The 18,234-nt window shown below is 34.7% G+C and overlaps 2 protein-coding genes across 8 annotated transcripts in view; one reads left to right on the top strand and one right to left on the bottom strand.

The window, feature by feature from the left end:
- Positions 1–234: 234 nt before the first annotated feature.
- The window catches only part of LOC110454505 (tetraspanin-18-like), a 28,049-nt gene continuing 10,049 nt past the window's right edge, over positions 235–18,234 (bottom strand). For all 7 annotated transcript variants that reach the window (XM_021504024.1, XM_021504029.1, XM_021504028.1 and 4 more), the window contains exons 2-8: positions 11,571–11,652; positions 10,464–10,670; positions 9,125–9,199; positions 7,684–7,791; positions 3,879–4,073; positions 3,165–3,248; positions 235–2,654 (exon numbers count right to left, since the gene is read on the bottom strand). In XM_021504024.1, the coding sequence (XP_021359699.1) occupies positions 2,589–2,654; positions 3,165–3,248; positions 3,879–4,073; positions 7,684–7,791; positions 9,125–9,199; positions 10,464–10,670; positions 11,571–11,636 (801 nt within the window). In that variant the 5' untranslated portion in view covers positions 11,637–11,652 and the 3' untranslated portion in view covers positions 235–2,588. The remainder of the gene's footprint in view (positions 2,655–3,164; positions 3,249–3,878; positions 4,074–7,683; positions 7,792–9,124; positions 9,200–10,463; positions 10,671–11,570; positions 11,653–18,234) is intronic.
- The window catches only part of LOC110454504 (alpha-(1,3)-fucosyltransferase C-like), a 71,428-nt gene continuing 68,463 nt past the window's right edge, over positions 15,270–18,234 (top strand). The window contains exon 1 of the mRNA XM_021504022.1: positions 15,270–15,599. The gene's annotated coding sequence lies outside the window, so the exon portion shown is untranslated. The remainder of the gene's footprint in view (positions 15,600–18,234) is intronic.

Raw genomic sequence — 18,234 nt, 5'->3', positions numbered from 1 at the left:
TGTCGTTATTGATACCAACAAATATTCTGTCGTTATTGATATCAAAAAATATTCTGTCGTTATTGACCAAAACAAATATTCTGTGGTTATTGATAATAACAAATATTCTGTCGTTATTGATACCAACAAATATTCTGTCGTTATTGATACCAACAAATATTCTGTCGTTATTGATAACAACAAATAGTATGTCGTTATTGATGCGTAGAACAATTATGCACACGCACACATTGCTATAATATTTGAATTCTTTATTTTGTTATACATTTTACACATATTATACTAGAATAAGAGATCAATATTATCTGTATACTTTTTAAAAGTTGAAATAAATAAAAGTTATGCATGTACTAACATCCTTTACCTATGGATAATAAAAAAATAAAACATTTTCAGCGATAAAATTTGACAAACATTTTGACCTTAGTCATTATTTAATTTCCCAGTTATCAAAATATATAAAGGCACAAAGGATTTTTGTCATATCTAGATATTTTTTGAAACTGTATTTTTGTGAAAAAAATAATTTTGCAGTATGGCAACGATAAACACTAGTATAAACTGGAGTAACCTCCCTTACAACAAACTGGAGTTACCTCCCTTACAACAAATTGTACTATTCTGATTTGATTTTATCTGATTTGATGCATCATATACATGTATGGCAAAAAAGAACAGGACACATGCACCATTTTAAGATAAACCAGAATATATTTTAACGTTTTGATATCAAGAATTCAACAAAATACATTTTATTAAACTTCAACCATTTTTCGTTAAAAACAAATATATAGTTTTAACTTTGAAAATCCTTAACAGCCTATTCTTCCAATCACTACAATAGAAAACTAACCAAGAATGTCCCAGCAACCTTTACTACAGAAATCCTCCAAGAGAAACTATTAAAATATTTTTTTAAACATTCCGACAATTTAGTCTGAGGATTTGTTTTAGAACACATTTTTTAATGACTTCTTTAATCGCATTATCTAAACGATCAATCAACTCCCATGAAGAAAACTAGACAAAATTAAATTATCATCCATTTGGTGGAACAAATTGTTATAATTCAAAATATATTCAAAAGAAATTGGAAAAAAAATTATGCTTCAAACAACTTAAAATACATGATAGCAAGACCTTCAAAAACATAATTAATGAAGATGTGGCTTTATACCTGTATACAACGATGATAAACTATTTGACCAAGTATTGCACTAACTACAGAACAGAAACAAAGTACTCCTTCATGGCCTCGTTACCATAGTAACAACACATTTTCTAGAATATATGTTTATCTATTTAAACATATTTTGTTTTAATTTGGGTACATCATCAACCTCTGGTACTTTAACTCATTCAACCCTGAAGAAATATTTGAACTCTTCCAAATCAAAGGTTTGAATAGTTCATAATGAAATTTCAGGGGTGAATGAGTTAAAGGGTAAAGTTCTTACAGAAAAGGGGAATTTCTGTCAGTGCCAAACAGGATTTATATTATACACATCAAAATATGAGAATTTGTATTTCTTTACTTTTTTACCAGTACAAATTTACAGTATGTACCTGCAAAAGCCCCTTGATAATGAAAGTCTGACAATGATTGTGTGGTGATTGTGCTCTCTCTTGAAGAAATTTCTTAATATTTTAACATTCTAATGGTACTTTGAAAACAGTTTACATATACCTTTTGAGCATTCCAAAATGGAGGATTTTTTTTCGTCACAATAACCATTCATGGTCATAAGAATTATTGATTAAAAATCTGAAAAAAATAAAATGTTTGATACTTTGGCATGACAGGAAAAACAGTGTTGCTACGGTAACCTTACTGTTGAAGATAAGGCTCGGGCGTATTTGTTTCATGTTCAACTTTTCAACAGAACTATCTTCTGCAATGTAATGTATTATGGCATAAGGGTAATATGTAGATAACTTTTCATAAGCATGATAGTTCTAAACACAGAAGCATTATGTAATATGGGCCGTAAAAAAAAATATAACAAAATACAAATGTACATGTAAATGAAATGACAAAAAAAATGTACAAGGATCTAGAAATATACATAGAACACCTAAAACAGACAACATTTTGTACACAATATAATGTACAACAACTCTAAACAAAAAAAAACAAAAAAAAACAACAACAAAATCTCATTTCAATTTCCATCATCTTTTCCCATCTTTAAGTACATAGATGTAACAATGAGATTTTGACTGGGCCTGTTGATCATTAAATTTCACATTTGAGTATTATCTTGAAAAAATCTTTAATAAGACACCTTCATCACGATTAAGTTCACGTGTATTGTTTTTGGGACGACTGACTTTCTCTGAAAGCCCTGTTATTTATAAGAAAACAATGTATAATTTCTTTTAATCTACTAAAAGTTGCAAAAACTGTATAGTTAAAGAGTCTTTACAAGTTTTGGTATTTTTCACTTTTGTTCCTTATTAAGTCGTGATGACACACACAAAATCATTTAAGAAATATTTGACGACTTCCTGCAAACATGTTTTGGTAAATTCTGTCTCTTTTAAAAGCCAAAAGGTTTATAACCAAAGGGAGACAACTGGTGCTGTCTCTAGTCACTGCCGCCATCCTTCCTCAGTCTGTTACACAGACATACCGCAATGACGAAGCAGATCACCTTAAAATGAAATATAAAACATTTTAATTCAAACCCTTTCTCTGTTTTGCTACTACAGTGTAATTTGGAAAGAATATAAAACAAAGAATGGTAAATTGCAAATGAATCTCCAGGGGCAGTGGTTTTTGTAGGAATTTTTCAGACAAGCCCTGATCAACATTTTCAAAATTTTAACGAGTCCCCTTACTAAGAGATATAGTGGGTTCTTTAAATCCTGAGTGAGTCCCACAGAAAAAAACCATGAGTACCAGGACACAAAATATTAGGTTCTAAAACCTACTGCAGGGGTAGGGCCTAAACCAAGAGCTAATGCTAGTAGCGTTATATTTGTCCCTCCATTTGTACAATTTTGCAGCAGTCTGATAAATCGAGAAGGTTTCCAACCAAACATTTTCCATGTTCATCACCAAAATAGGCAGATACAATTTCAATTTTTCTATGCTCTCTTTCTGTAAAATGTTTATGATCATCACAAAAGCAGGTTGAAAATATATTCAGTTTTACTCTCACCTCGACGATCAGGATAACCACACCAATGATGATGATGTTTCTTGCATTGTTCATGGCAAAATCCTTGATGGACATGTAGCAAGACTGAAAAAAAAAATATCTCAGGGGTTATTTCTTTTAACTATTTATGTGTATATTTACCATCAATCTAGTGTCTTAACATTTCCACTGCAAGTTCCCCTTTAAGCATAACCATTTGAAATTGCATTCATAGGGCTATGAATGCAATTGGATCAGCGTCATTTTGAAGGTTCTCCTCCCGTTTCGATTAATATGAGACAACCGTTAGAAGCAAATATTTTGATAACATTAGACTGTAGCGCATTATTCTTAGAGACCAGATAAGTTTCACCAGTGAACATTTTTTCTGATATGAAAGTTGCAACAGGTTGGTCAAGTCTGTATCTCTATGCTAACAAGATCATAGCTATACGTCTAAAATGATAATTACTTATTACGGTTGATATAGAGAACACACATGACATAATGAGTTCGTGAAGAGGTTCCTTAAATTCCATTACCCATAAAAGACTACTTTTGACCCTTGACCCCTGTGATGATATTTTTATCTCAACACAAAACTTCAGAGAAGTGCGTAACATTACAGTACTGGACCAAAAACAATTTTATGAAATAGTGAGGTAAACTGCAAAGCTGAGCAGCAATAGGAATGTTCAACTCTGGAATTGGATTACAAATTTGAAAGTATTTTACCTTTCCAATGTGGGAGTTCGTGGCAGTTGGGTTTTCCTGACATGTGCTTTCCACGGCCACTGCATTAGAAGGATTATCTGCATAATCATCCTTGTTTTTCAGGACACAACAAGACAGAGGAATAGTGTTATTCATCCTGCTCCACTTGGTCGCGTTAGCAAACTCCATGTAGCTGTCTACTCCACAGCAGTCAAACTGTTAAATAAAACATATCAAAACTTTGATATAACTGTCTACTCTGTGAATCATAAACAACATATCAAAAACCAGTCATAATAACCACCTTTTTTGAAAAAAGCATATGCTCTGTAATAAATTGCGCTGACATTTGTTTCCCTTTATATGATTACTGCAAGTCAATAATCATCATATGAACAATTTGCAGAAGCTTTACAGTAAACATCAAATGTGAAGCACACATTTTTACTTTATCAAAGAACATATATATAAAATATCTGTTTTCAATTTAAACATCTCTGGTTCCCTGTTCACATATATCTCGCTACTGTATATCTCTAGTTCTGTGTTTAGATTTACATAATCTCTGATTCTAAGTTTAGATATCTCTAGTTCTGTGTTTACATATCTCTAGTTCTGTGTTTACATATATCTAGTTCTGTTCTGTGTTTACATATATCTAGTTCTGTGTTTACATATATCTAGTTCTGTGTTTACATATCTCTAGTTCTGTGTTTACATATATCTAGTTCTGTGTTTACACATCTCTAATTCCATATTTACATATATCTAGTTCTGTGTTTACATATATCTAGTTCTGTGTTTACACATCTCTAATTCCATGTTTACATATCTCTAATTCCATGTTTACACATCTCAAATTCCATGTTTACATATCTCTAATTCCATGTTTACACATCTCTAATTCTGTGTTTACATATCTCTAATTCCATGTTTACACATCTCTAATTCCATGATATCTCTAGTTCTGTGTTTACATATATCTAGTTCTGTGTTTACACATCTCTAATTCCATGTTTACATATCTGTAGTTCTGTGTTTACATATATCTAATTCCATGTTTACATATCTCTAATTCCATGGTTACATATCTCTAGTTCTGTGTTTACATATCTAGTTCTGTGTTTACATATCTCTAATTCTGTGTTTACACATCTGTAATTCCATGTTTACACATCTCTAATTCCATGTTTACACATCTCTAATTCTGTGTTTACATATCTCTAATTCCATGTTTACATATATCTAATTCCATGTTTACATATCTCTAATTCCATGTTTACACATCTCAAATTCCATGTTTACATATCTCTAATTCCATGTTTACATATCTCTAATTCCATGGTTACATATCTCTAATTCCATGTTTACATATATCTAGTTCTGTGTTTACATATCTCTAATTCCATGGAATTAGAGATATGTAAACATTGAATTAGAGATATGTAAACATTGAATTAGAGATGTGTAAGCATGGAATTAGAGATATGGAAACACAGAATCAGAGATATGTAAACACAGAATCAGAGATATGGAAATACAGAACTAGAGATATGTGAACATGGAATTAGAGATGTGTGAACATGGAATTAGAGATATGTTTACATATCTCTAATGCCATGTTTACACATCTCAAATTCCATGTTTACATATATGTAGTTCTGTGTTTACATATCTCTAATTCCATGTTTACATATCTCTAGTTCTGTATTTACATATCTCTGATTCTGTGTTTACACATCTCTAATTCCATGTTTACACATCTCTAATTCCATGTTTACACATCTCTAGTTCTGTGTTTACACATCTCTAATTCCATGTTTACACATTTCTAATTCCATGTTTACACATCTCTAATTCTGTGTTTACATATCTCTAGTTCTGTGTTTACATATCTCTAATTCTGTGTTTACACATCTGTAATTCCATGTTACACATCTCTAATTCCATGTTTACACATCTCTAATTCCATGTTTCCATATCTCTAGTTCTGTGTTTACATATCTCTAGTTCCATGTTTACACATCTCTAATTCCATGTTTAAACATCTCTAATTCCATGTTTACATATCTCTAGTTCTGAGTTTACATATCTCTAATTCTGTGTTTACACATCTGTAATTCCATGTTACACATCTCTAATTCCATGTTTACACATCTCTAGTTCTGTGTTTATACATCTCTAATTCCATGTTTACACATTTCTAATTCCATGTTTACACATCTCTGATTCTGTGTTTACATATCTCTAGTTCTGTGTTTACATATCTCTAGTTCTTTGTTTACATATCTCTAGTTCCATGTTTACATATCTCTAATTCCATGTTTACATATCTGTAGTTCTGTGTTTACATATATCTAATTCCATGTTTACATATCTCAAATTCCATGTTTACACATCTCTAATTCCATGTTTCCATATCTCTAGTTCTGTGTTTACATATCTCTAGTTCTGTGTTTACATATCTCTAATTCTGTGTTTACACATCTCTAATTCCATGTTTACACATCTCTAATTCCATGTTTACACATCTCTAATTCCATGTTTACACATCTCTAATTCCATGTTTACACATCTCTAATTCCATGTTTACACATCTCTAATTCCATGTTTACACATCTCTAATTCCATGTTTACACATCTCTAATTCCATGTTTACATATCTCTAATTCCATGTTTACATATCTCTAGTTCTGTGTTTACATATCTCTAATTCTGTGTTTACATATCTCTAATTCCATGTTTACACATCTCTAATTCCATGTTTACACATCTCTAATTCCATGTTTACACATCTCTAATTCCATGTTTACACATCTCTAATTCCATGTTTACACATCTCTAATTCCATGTTTACACATCTCTAATTCCATGTTTACACATCTCTAATTCCATGTTTACACATCTCTAATTCCATGTTTACACATCTCTAATTCCATGTTTACACATCTCTAATTCCATGTTTACACATCTCTAATTCCATGTTTACACATCTCTAATTCCATGTTTACATATCTCTAGTTCTGTGTTTACATATCTCTAGTTCCATGTTTACATATCTCTAATTCCATGTTTACACATATCTCTAATTCCATGTTTACATATCTCTAGTTCTGTGTTTACATATCTCTAATTCCATGTTTACACAGATCTCTAATTCCATGTTTACATATCTCTATTTCTGTGTTTACACATCTCGTTTACATATCTCTAATTCCATGTTTACATATCTCTAGTTCTATGTTTACATATCTCTAGTTCCATGTTTACATATCTCTAGTTCCATGTTTACATATCTATAATTCCATGTTTACACATATCTCTAATTCCATGTTTACACAGATCTCTAATTCCATGTTTACATATCTCTAGTTCCATGTTTACATATCTCTATTTCTGTGTTTACACATCTAATTCCATGGTTACATATCTCTAATTCCATGTTTACACATCACCAATTCCATGTTTACATATCTCTAGTTCTGTGTTTACACATCTCTAATTCTATGTTTACATATCTCTACTTCCATGTTCACACATCTCTAATTCCATGTTTACACATCTCTAATTCCATGTTTACATATCTCTATTTCTGTGTTTACACATCTCTAATTCTATGTTTACATATCTCTAATTCCATGTTTACACATCTCTAATTCCATGTTTACACATCTCCAATTCCATGTTTACATATCTCTAGTTCTGTGTTTACATATCTGGTGCAATGTTTACAGATTTCTGGTTCCGTGATCACCTTTGACAGGTATAAATATACAATGTACCTACAGAGCAGCAATGTATACCGTTACGGTTTCTGATGACCTACCTGTACTTGGGTGGCATCAATAAAGTAGGTGAAGGTGTCCTTTGAACCAGAACCATCATAATCTTCAGCAATGTGTTTCTTCAGGCCGCTCTTCAGCTCATTGGTCACCTGTAAGAACAGAAAATCTAAATTCAAACAGCACAAACTCTCCAGCTCAGCAATGACCTGTTTTCAAGTGGATCATTCCAGTGACATTAGCTAGGCTTCTCTCATCCTCGATATCCAGGGGTTACGCTCACTTTCGCTCTCTGCACCCCTGAAATATGGCATAGCAAAAGTGAAAGCTCGGTGTGCGCCACCTTGTTGATGAGACAAGAAGACTAGTTCCATCCTTTGATGTAAATCAAAAGAATCTCGCGGTCGCGTAACGGTAAAAATTGTCAGGCTTTGAATTCGGACGTCTCTCCATTGTAATCTTCAAACTACAGGTATCAGCCTAGCGATTGGTTAGTTTGTTTTACCGGAGACCAATCAAACAGCTATCTTCGTGCCTTCAATTTTGCTTTGACATATTCCAGGGGGTGTAGAGAGCGAAAGTGAGTGTAACCCCTGGATATCAAGGATGGGCTTCTCTAGGAGATATTGATCTTGTTAAAGTGTAATCATCCAGCTGTCCGTGTGTTTTGTTCATTTTACAAACAAACACCATCTACTAATAAACCTTGAAACAGTTTTTTTGACCTTCAGTTTTGCCATGTGTAGTGAATCAAAAATAGTTCTGAGAAGTTTGAATTCCTCTGCCAAGAAATATAGGCATTTCACAAATTACAAAAAAAATGTAATTATATATTTGTTAGTGTGTTTAGTTTATATATATAGAATAAAAATAGATCACGTTATTTTTTTACCAATTAAATAACATATTTTTTATGAGAATGACAGATTTTCCAAATATGTATGTGTGCTCTAGATCTCACAGCTTTGTATTCCACGACAATGGAAAAATGGTCTAGCATTTCATGTGATAGGGATGTTATCTGTGATTAAGATATTACCTGTGATTGAGATGTTACCAGTGATTAAGATGTCATCTGTGTTTGGATGTTACTTTTGATTGGGACATTACCTGTGATTAAGATATTACCTGTGATTAGGACATTACTTGTGATTAGGACATTACCTGCGATTAAGACATTACCTGTGATTGGGATGTTACCTATGATCAAAATGTGATAAAGATGTAACCTGTGATTGAGATGTTACCTGTATTTGGATGTTACTTTTGATTGAGACATTACCTGTGATTAAGACATTTAACTGTGATTAAGACATTACCTGTGATTAAGACATTACCTGCTATTAAGACATTGTCTGTGATTGGGATGTTACCTGTGATTAAGACATTACCTGCAATTAAGTCATTGTCTGTGATTGGGATGTTACCTGTGATTAAGACATTACCTGAGTTTGGAATGCTACCTGTGATTGGGATATGAATTACCTGAGATTGGAATGCAGCAGCCACAGCAATCCCGGCGATCTCAATGATGATGATGATGAGGACAATAGAAGCATACTGCAAAAACAACATATCGTTGGTACATAAATAAGTGAATTTTCTTGAATTTGACAAAATAATATTAAATAATAACAAAAAGATATTTATTTACGCGTGGCTGGCTGGTAGAACACTTCTTAATAAAACTACATTATGTTGAGTTAGCTTCAAGACTTTTCTTGCTTGATTTAACTTTTACAATTCCCGGACTCTCCGGAAATTTTGACTCTTTTTTTCCCCTGCAAATTAGAAACGCATGAAAGCTTTCCAGCAGAAAATGAACCAGCGACATAACGAATCATGTTACCTATATTTTCCGAACGTGGAAAACATTATACGGTATTTATAAATGATTTCAATTGAAAAGACAATAGTTACTTGCAAACGATTCATCTAGATTTGCGGTAACTCTTGTGTAAAAGTGTAAAATATTGTACAGAAATTTGTCACTTTCACTTTTATTGTAATTGTTACATGTTTTGTTCCTGAATAACAGTTTCCACTCTGTCTTATCGCAAGTCAGAGACAGCAATAAAAGGTTGACTACACATGTTGATTGTTATTGCACATCCATCACCAGAATTATGCACTTTTTTCCCCAGACAAAACCCACATAACAGTATCCTTTTAAAGTAACCACTTCACAGAAAGACATCCATCCAGGAGGAATTGATCTGGAGGGATGTCTTTCTCATTCCCCCCTGAAACTTCATAATGAACTATTCCAACCTTTGAGTTGGAAGAGTTCAAATGTGTCTCCAGGGGTGAATGAGTTAATAGATTGCTGGAGAAACCAGAACCTTAGGTCAAGATTCAAAAGTAGGGAATCATCAAATAACCCTGATAGAGTAATACTGTATAACTGAAAATTTTCGTCCGGTGAAACTTTCGTCCGGTCAAGTCAAACTTTCTTCCGGTCAAACTTTCGCCCTTCACCCATGAAATCCATTTTTGACCAATTTTTAATTTTGCCCTTCATATTTCACTACTTTGTATATTATGTTGTTTACTTATATTCGCTTTAACTGTGAATTTGCCTTCATCACAGAGGGCGAAAACAAGCAAAATTAAACTGCAGCGAAAACTGCCTAGTACATGTATACTGTAGAAGGGAGAAAACATTTCTGTAGCTAAAAGGGGAACTCTAACCCTTTCACCACTGTAGACCATAATGGACTCATCCATATCAATGCATGGTAGAGTCTACTAAAATTACATAGGGGTGAAAGGGTTAAACAAGCATCATTTCTTATGTAAGGCTCGAAAAACCTGTTTTACTTACGATTATGAGCATGCACACACTCTCTTTATAGGCACCGCAGCATCCAACGAATCCAAGAAGGAAAAGGATTACACCAGTAACGATGATGATGAGAGATGAAGATTGGACGAGAGTGGACTGGTCGAAGGTCAACTTCAGCAGATTAAATAGAGTGTCGTCTTGGACCATCGACACAATCCCTAAGATGACAGCTGCTAAGCCGACAATCTACAACATACGGGGAAAAAATTATATAATTATGTAGAAACAGAACAAACTGTTTTTTTGAGTTTTTAAATATTAATTAGATATTAAATATGAATGTCGTATACTAGTGTAAAAATGTAAAAACTATTGTTCGGAAAATTATAAGGATGACGATCTGCGCTGTATACGAAATGTCAATAAAATCTCTGTTGAATATATTTTAAGGATACCTGTCTTACGACACTGCTGCTTTTCCTATACAGTAACATCCCCTTAACTTTCTTTTTCACTTTCCTTGTCCAGGTAGCGGAATCGGTTTTAGCTATGGTATAACAATTTGACATCCAGGGTTATAATATTAATTCCAGTCTGCTCTGCAGAACATTTTACACTCGGAATAGTTCATTATGAAATTGCAGGGGTGAATGAGTTAAAAGATGCCATGATTTCTGAGTATGTTACTGGGGTGAAAGGCATAATATGAAGGATGATGTTACATTTCTAATTTGTTGTCAAATATATTTACATAAAAATGTATTCTGAAGATAACAGTTTTTGTCTCGCCGCGACGAAGTTAGCGGAAGCCAGAGTATGGCGTTGCTTTTCCCGGGACGGCGGTGTTAACATTACGTTTTTTGTGTTTAAGTTAGCTTCACTGAAAGTACAAGTGCTACACCAAACAAACTTGGACCATGGATGCATCTTAGGTGGTATTTGTCTAAATTGAATTTATTTCACCGATATGTGCATTGATGGTCAAAATGGGGCACAGACAAGACATATCAATCTGAATGGCTTGTTTCGAATTTGATGCAGTGGTAGTCTAGATATACACATATACATGTTTAAAGACCTTGACATAATTAATTTGAAGATGACAAGATATTTCTGCTAAGGTATATATCTATTTTGTATACTTACACATATGATCAAGTTAAATGCAAATAGAAGATACTTCAGACATTTCAATCCACAGTTCAACTCCATCTTGAATTTTTAGGTTCTGAAAAATACAAAGAAATGCCAAACAATTAAATAACATACATGTTTGTAATATTTAACCCTTTCACCACTGGAGGCCATAATGGACTCACCGAGAGTAGAGTTTACTAAAGTTACATAGGGGTGAAAGGGTTAAGTATGACATCATTACACTATGTGACCTTAACTTATTCACCCCTAAAGACGCATTTGAACTCTTCCAATTCAAAGGTTGAAAAAGTTCATTATGAAACTTCAGGGGTGGATGAGTTAAATTCCCATCATTACTATATTAGAAAATGTTAACAGATATAAATTTTAGTCTAGATGTACCTTGCATTGCTGAAGCTGACAATGCAAGTTAAAAAGCTCTCAATTGAGATTAAAAAAAAAAAAGTTTATTTATTTTATTTTATTTTTAGATGTGCCTCGGTGACTATTTCTGCCAGCAGTCCTATCTAAGGAAGCGCAGACATTTTAGAATGTACCTGCATTTGCTTGATAACGAGTAGGGGTCTCCCTGGGTATAAAAAGCACATTACCTGTCAAACTGGTTGACTGGTTTTTAACTTTCACTCTCTCTAGTGCTGTCAGCTTTATAATTCAATTCCCTGAAATCATTGTAGGTACACTATATACCTACAGTAGTTTATACAGGTAAGTTACTCAAACACCTACACCGGTACTTTGACTTTCCTAACCTAAATTCCTACAAAACCCCACCCTGACCTTAACTCATTCACCCCTGAAGACACATTTGAACTCTTCCAATTCAAAGGTTGGAATATTCCATTATAAAATTTCAGGGGTGAATGAGTTAAGCATCAATAGTGCTACAATGTAGCTGGGTCTATGCCCCAGGCCCAGAACGACTGAATTTTATGTCACAATTTCTAAATGACAATTTCCCCTATTTACTATAAAAGTATCAGTCAGCCAAGGAGAAATTGTTAAAAATCTGCCTGCAGGATCTCCACTAGTACGGGACAGCTCTGTTCAAAGGTTCGGATCAGGATGTCTCCTTATCAGATTTATTTCTTCTAATTTTTCTTTTGAAAATTGAATGATCAATTGAATTGGAACTGAACAAACTGTGATCTGTCGCCTGCAGCCATGGTGGGAATACTGTGTCATCAAAAACAGATTATATAAAACAACACAGATATATGCCAATAACTATACGCAGGCTATACTAGTGACGGGAATCAGTTTAAATTTTAAAATTGACAATTTGTTTAACCTAAATCTTAAATCTGTGCGATTCATTTGAAATATGATTCAGTTTGATGATATTCTGACAACACTTTCTCGTGCATATTGCAATCAGCAATTTAAACTTTACAATAGTCTGTTCCTACATGAATAAGGAAAATAAACCTATTTATTGAAATTGGGTTGCTGTTCCTGAATTTGTCTTTGTTTTGAGAACATAAAGCACCATTTAGCCAGGGGAAGCAGCCTGTATTTAGCTGTAAAACTGGGCAAAAAACCCCTGGCAATGTATTGTGATATTCTCCAGACATACTTTTGATTTATATGAGCTCGAGGAAATCTTTTGGAGATGACATCTAGCTGATACACACAAGGAAAGTCATATATAGTAATATAACTGGAGAGGAAAAACTGCACGGCCAGACTCGAACCCGGGACCTCCAGGACTATAGATGGACGATTTACGTAAGAGGAGAAGAACTATGCACAGCTTGATCTGGGTTTGAACCCAGGACCCTCCTAACTCTAGACAGACACTCTATAATAGACTATATACCAATTGAGCTAACTGGTCGCCAACAATCGACCCTGTCCAGTTCCGCTACATTCTTCCCTCCTTTTACTAAGTCTTCGCCCTGGAAGACACAACTATTTACAACCCAAGTTCGGGTATCCCCTTGCCAAGCATATACCAGATGTCGAAACAAGAATTGGTCACATGTACAGGCACAACCGTAAGAGGACAGGAAAAATGCACCACTAGATCTAGGTTTGAACCCAGGACCCTCCTAACTCTAGACGGACACTCTATATATATATATATATAGAAATTGAGCTACCTGGTTGCCAACTATCGACCCAGTCCAATTCTACTACATATATATGTATCGTTAATTAAGAGTGGATAAATGTGGTCACCTCGCGCTGTACATGAGGTGATCAGAGTCCCCGAGGTCAGTTCTGATTATAAACGACAGATTTATGTAGAAACAGGACATCACCTGGTACTGGACAAGTATTGATCAACGTTGATGTGATGATTAATTACCACTGTGGTCAGTACAGATCCGTTACGCCTACTCTGAACTGTCACTAACCCTGGCCAACCAGCGTCATGAATATTACTAACACTAGTTAATTAGGTCAATGACAGATTTATGATGTAAATCAGCCACAAGTCTGATGACGTCATCAATAAGTCATTTCTTGTTATCCCAAATTCCAATATTAATTGCACAGGATCATTTTCCAGTAAGTTTGTTATATGTACTGTACATATAGAGTAATATTAAATTGTATGAATAAGATTTTCTGAATAAGACCGTGATTATAAAAGCGGATGTAACAATTATTATATAGTTCAACAGGTCATTTCCTGTATATAAATATATCAAAATTTCAGGTGTATACATGTATGGCCCACTCATACCTTCTTTCTGACCCCTGAAAAGGATATGAAAAGGAGTTTTACCAGAGCCTAATCTATGAAAGGGATATAAAAAGGAGTTATACCAGAGCCTAATCTATGAAAGGGATATAAAAAGGAGTTATACCAGAGCCTAATCTATGGGGGATATGAAAAGGAGTTATACCAGAGCCTAATCTATGAAAGGGATATAAAAAGGAGTTATACCAGAGCCTAATCTATGAAAGGGATATAAAAAGGAGTTATACCAGAGGCTGATATGAAAAGGAGTTAAACCAGAGGCTAGTCTAATGGGGGATATGAAAAGTAGTTATACGTACCAGAGGCTAATCTATGGAGGGGATATGAAAAGGAGTTATACCAGAGGCTAATCTATGGAGGGATTTGAAAAGGAGTTATACCAGAGGCTAATCTATGGGGGGATATGAAAAAGAGTTATACCAGAGGCTAATCTATGGGGGTGATATGAAAAGGAGTTATACCAGAGGCTAATCTATGGAGGGGATATGAAAAGGAGTTATACCAGAGGCTAATCTATGGAGGGGATATTGAAAAAAAAAATCACATGTACATAGCTAGATAAATAAAACTGGAAATGTGTATAAATGTACAAATGTACCACACCGACACTGACTCCCCCAGGGCCACTTGTGTAACATGGGGTACTCATACTGGAGCATTAGCATGTGCAGTTGTTTGATCCGAAGGGAAGTACTTAAAACTGATCTAAACATAAAATCTGAAAGGGCTAAGCTGACGTAATGTATGTATGTACAGAGGTTGAGGGCATACAAAATTTCATTTTTTTGTCAGCTTCCAAATTCAGCTTGACATTACAATTTGTCCTCTTTATGGCAAACATATAAATTACCGTAACAGCCCCAGTACTTGATATGCCAGACATGGAGGATCTCACATGAGTTTCCATTTGATATGAGATTCATGAAACGAGTTGAAAATGTTTTAATTTTGCGAGGCGCTGCTGAGCAAAATTAAAACATCCTTAAGTCCTCCGATAATATTCAGTGATGAAGCCGTGTTCGTGGCTGTATCTTGGAGCGCGGTGTTGTTATATTACAAGTCATATGATTCCGTTGACATTGTGTAAGGGCGGGCGAGAGTCATGATTCCTGACGGAACGGATAATATCCACGAAATGCTAACAAGAGTTAATGTGACTGTAATTATATACAGATGGAATTTTTCTATGACCAGTTATCTGCGTGCACTCAATTTCTGCACAAGATGTTTAATTTCCTTGCACTGTGGTTGGAAAGGCGTGTGTTTTTTGGGAGCCCTACACTGCTTCAGTCATCCTCTTCATTATAGAGGTAAGTTTATTAACGTCAAAAGGCTGAGATTTAAACCGTCTGATCGATAGGCTTCATGCTTGCCTGTTTTGTTTGTGTGGAGATGTAAAAATGGTCATGCTCCGAGTGTCGTTGATATATGCTGTTGGTCATTTTGCTGCAACTTGTAAAACACGCACTGGGCAATGTTCTGGCATGTCAATATATATTTGACCACATTTTCACCTTTACTTGTCATTCGTTTCAAGGATTTTCACCTTGTCTAGTTTCAGTTTGTCTCTCTTGGAACTCTAGGTATTCCTGATGCAGTGAATCTTTATGAAATGACACATCCCCGTGCACATGGACCGATGCTGGCCTGACCCCCCCTCAATCCAAATTGTACTGCAGTGTTGTAAAACAAAAAGTGTTTATCATATAATGTCAGGGTTTTTGCTACAAAGTTGACTTTTTTCTCAGAGCTGCTAAATTTTGTCATCTGTTATGGCTTCTGATTTATTTTCTAAATTCCCCTTTCCTTCGCGTTTTTACGCTTTTTGTTTCGCATGTAGGACATCACAAACTTTATTAAAATTGTCAGTAAATTTGCTAGTGAATGACCATAGTTATAGCACGCCTTAGTTGCCTTTCAAAGCTACAGAGAAATCCACGAATAGAACTCAGACAGGGTTCCGCCAGACTTCCTTACGCTTATAAGGAATTTGCAGAATAGGGAAGACAACTCTTCTGGTACAACGTCCTGAATTTCTCGGGTTTCACCTCATGTTTCTAGGACCGAATTAAGTCAGCGGTCTCGAGTCATAAAACGTTTTTGAGAGTGTGAATGTTTTTGATAGTTTGTTCGTCCACAAATGTATTACCTAACATCTTTGTTTTCAAGACGTACAAAATTTTTTTTATTGTTTGTATCCGGCTGCGTCTTCTGCCTCTGTGTGGTATTCCCGGTAACAGTAGGCCAAGTTGGCTCTTCAGATACAAGTTTCAGACAGTTTCCTTGTAGATCAATCTCAAAATCGACTCTGTCCAACTCGTTAGGTCCTTTAACAAGAATGATTTTCGTATGATTTGAGCCCAGTGACTGTTGTCTATACTGACCAGATCATTGATTGTGAAAGTAGCCATTATTTTTTTACTATGACTCATAGTAATTATCTTTAACTGCAGAACAATGACAATATAGTTACTTGGAACCCATTATATTCAGCCTGATTTGCTTTAGTGTTCCCGACACATAAAGAATATTTAAACAAGAGGCCTATGGGCCTTAACAGTCACCTGATATATTTATACAGAGAGTTGATTTTGTTTTTAACGTGAACAGAAATATTATTCAAAGTGACAAAAAGCAATAAAACCACCTTATTCAATATCTAGCATACAGATTTCAGACTAAAAAGGATTTGAAACTAGCACCTCTGATTCTTAACAAGGAAAATGAAGAAATTTTAGCACACTGACTCCTTTGAGCCCCACCCTACAGCCCTTTGGGGTAGGGCTGGCTCAAAATTTTCAAAGTATCAAACTGTCAATTCAAGGTTATAATTCCAATCAAGTTATTAACATGTAATATTCAAAGTATCATTTGCCATTATAAACCATAATAAATTTTGCCCCCCCCCCCCCTTCCCCAGGGGGTAAACGTGAGACCCTAGGGTCATAAACCTTAAGACCCTTCCATCTATGAAGAGTATTTGATTCTACCATATCTGGGTCTTGAGAAGAAGATTTTTGAAATTTCAGTAAATTCGACCCTTTTTGGCCCCACCCATCAGCCCCTGGGGGTCAGTCAGGGCTGATATGTGCTTATTATCAAACTGCTACCTAATACTGATAATGCTAACCCAAATTGAATTACTTCCAATGGAAATTAAACAAATGTTGGTCCAAAATGTGATTTCCCTATATAAACTATAGTAAAGTTTACCCCCTCCCCATGGGGAAACATGAGACCCCAGGGTCAAGAAATTCGCAATTTTGGTAAAACACCTTAAGACCCTTCCATCTATGAAGAGTATTTGGTTCTACTGTATCTGGGTCTTGAGAAGCAGATTTTTGAAATTTCAGTCAATTCAACCCTTTTTGGCCCCACCCATCAGCACCTGGGGGTCAGTCAGGGCTCATAGGTGCATACTATTTTTGTTGACCTTTGTCCATGGAAGGTCCCTGCAAAATTTCATTGAAATTGGTTCAGAGGTTTTGGAGAAGAAGTCGAAAATGTAAATTGTTTACGGACGCACGACGGACGACGACGGACAAAAGGCGATCGCAATAGGTCACTTGAGACTTTGTCTCAGGTGACCTAAAAATAAATAAAAATAAAAAACATTTTTGAAAAAAAACAACATCTGACTGACAATTTACCGAATTATTTTTCTATTCTCTGTCTGTTGTTGATCAGTTTTGACATGTATAGACGAACACAAAGTTAGTTATTTATAAAATAAATACTGTTTAACCCTATCACCCCTATGTAACTTTAGTAGACTCTACCATGCATTGATATGGATGAGTCCATAAGGTCTACAGTGGTGAAAGGGTTTTTTAACAAGTTATTTACACGGGCTTAAGTTTTCACGATATTGACAACCACATGCTTGCTATATATAGTAACTTCATGATGACATTATAATTACCGTTATGAAGTTTGTTATCCCGG

This window comes from Mizuhopecten yessoensis, unplaced genomic scaffold (assembly GCF_002113885.1).
Source record: "Mizuhopecten yessoensis strain PY_sf001 unplaced genomic scaffold, ASM211388v2 scaffold7903, whole genome shotgun sequence".
NCBI lineage: Eukaryota > Metazoa > Mollusca > Bivalvia > Pectinida > Pectinidae > Mizuhopecten > Mizuhopecten yessoensis.
Note: the sequence above shows the minus strand (reverse complement) of the source record. Positions and strands in the feature narration are given on the sequence as shown.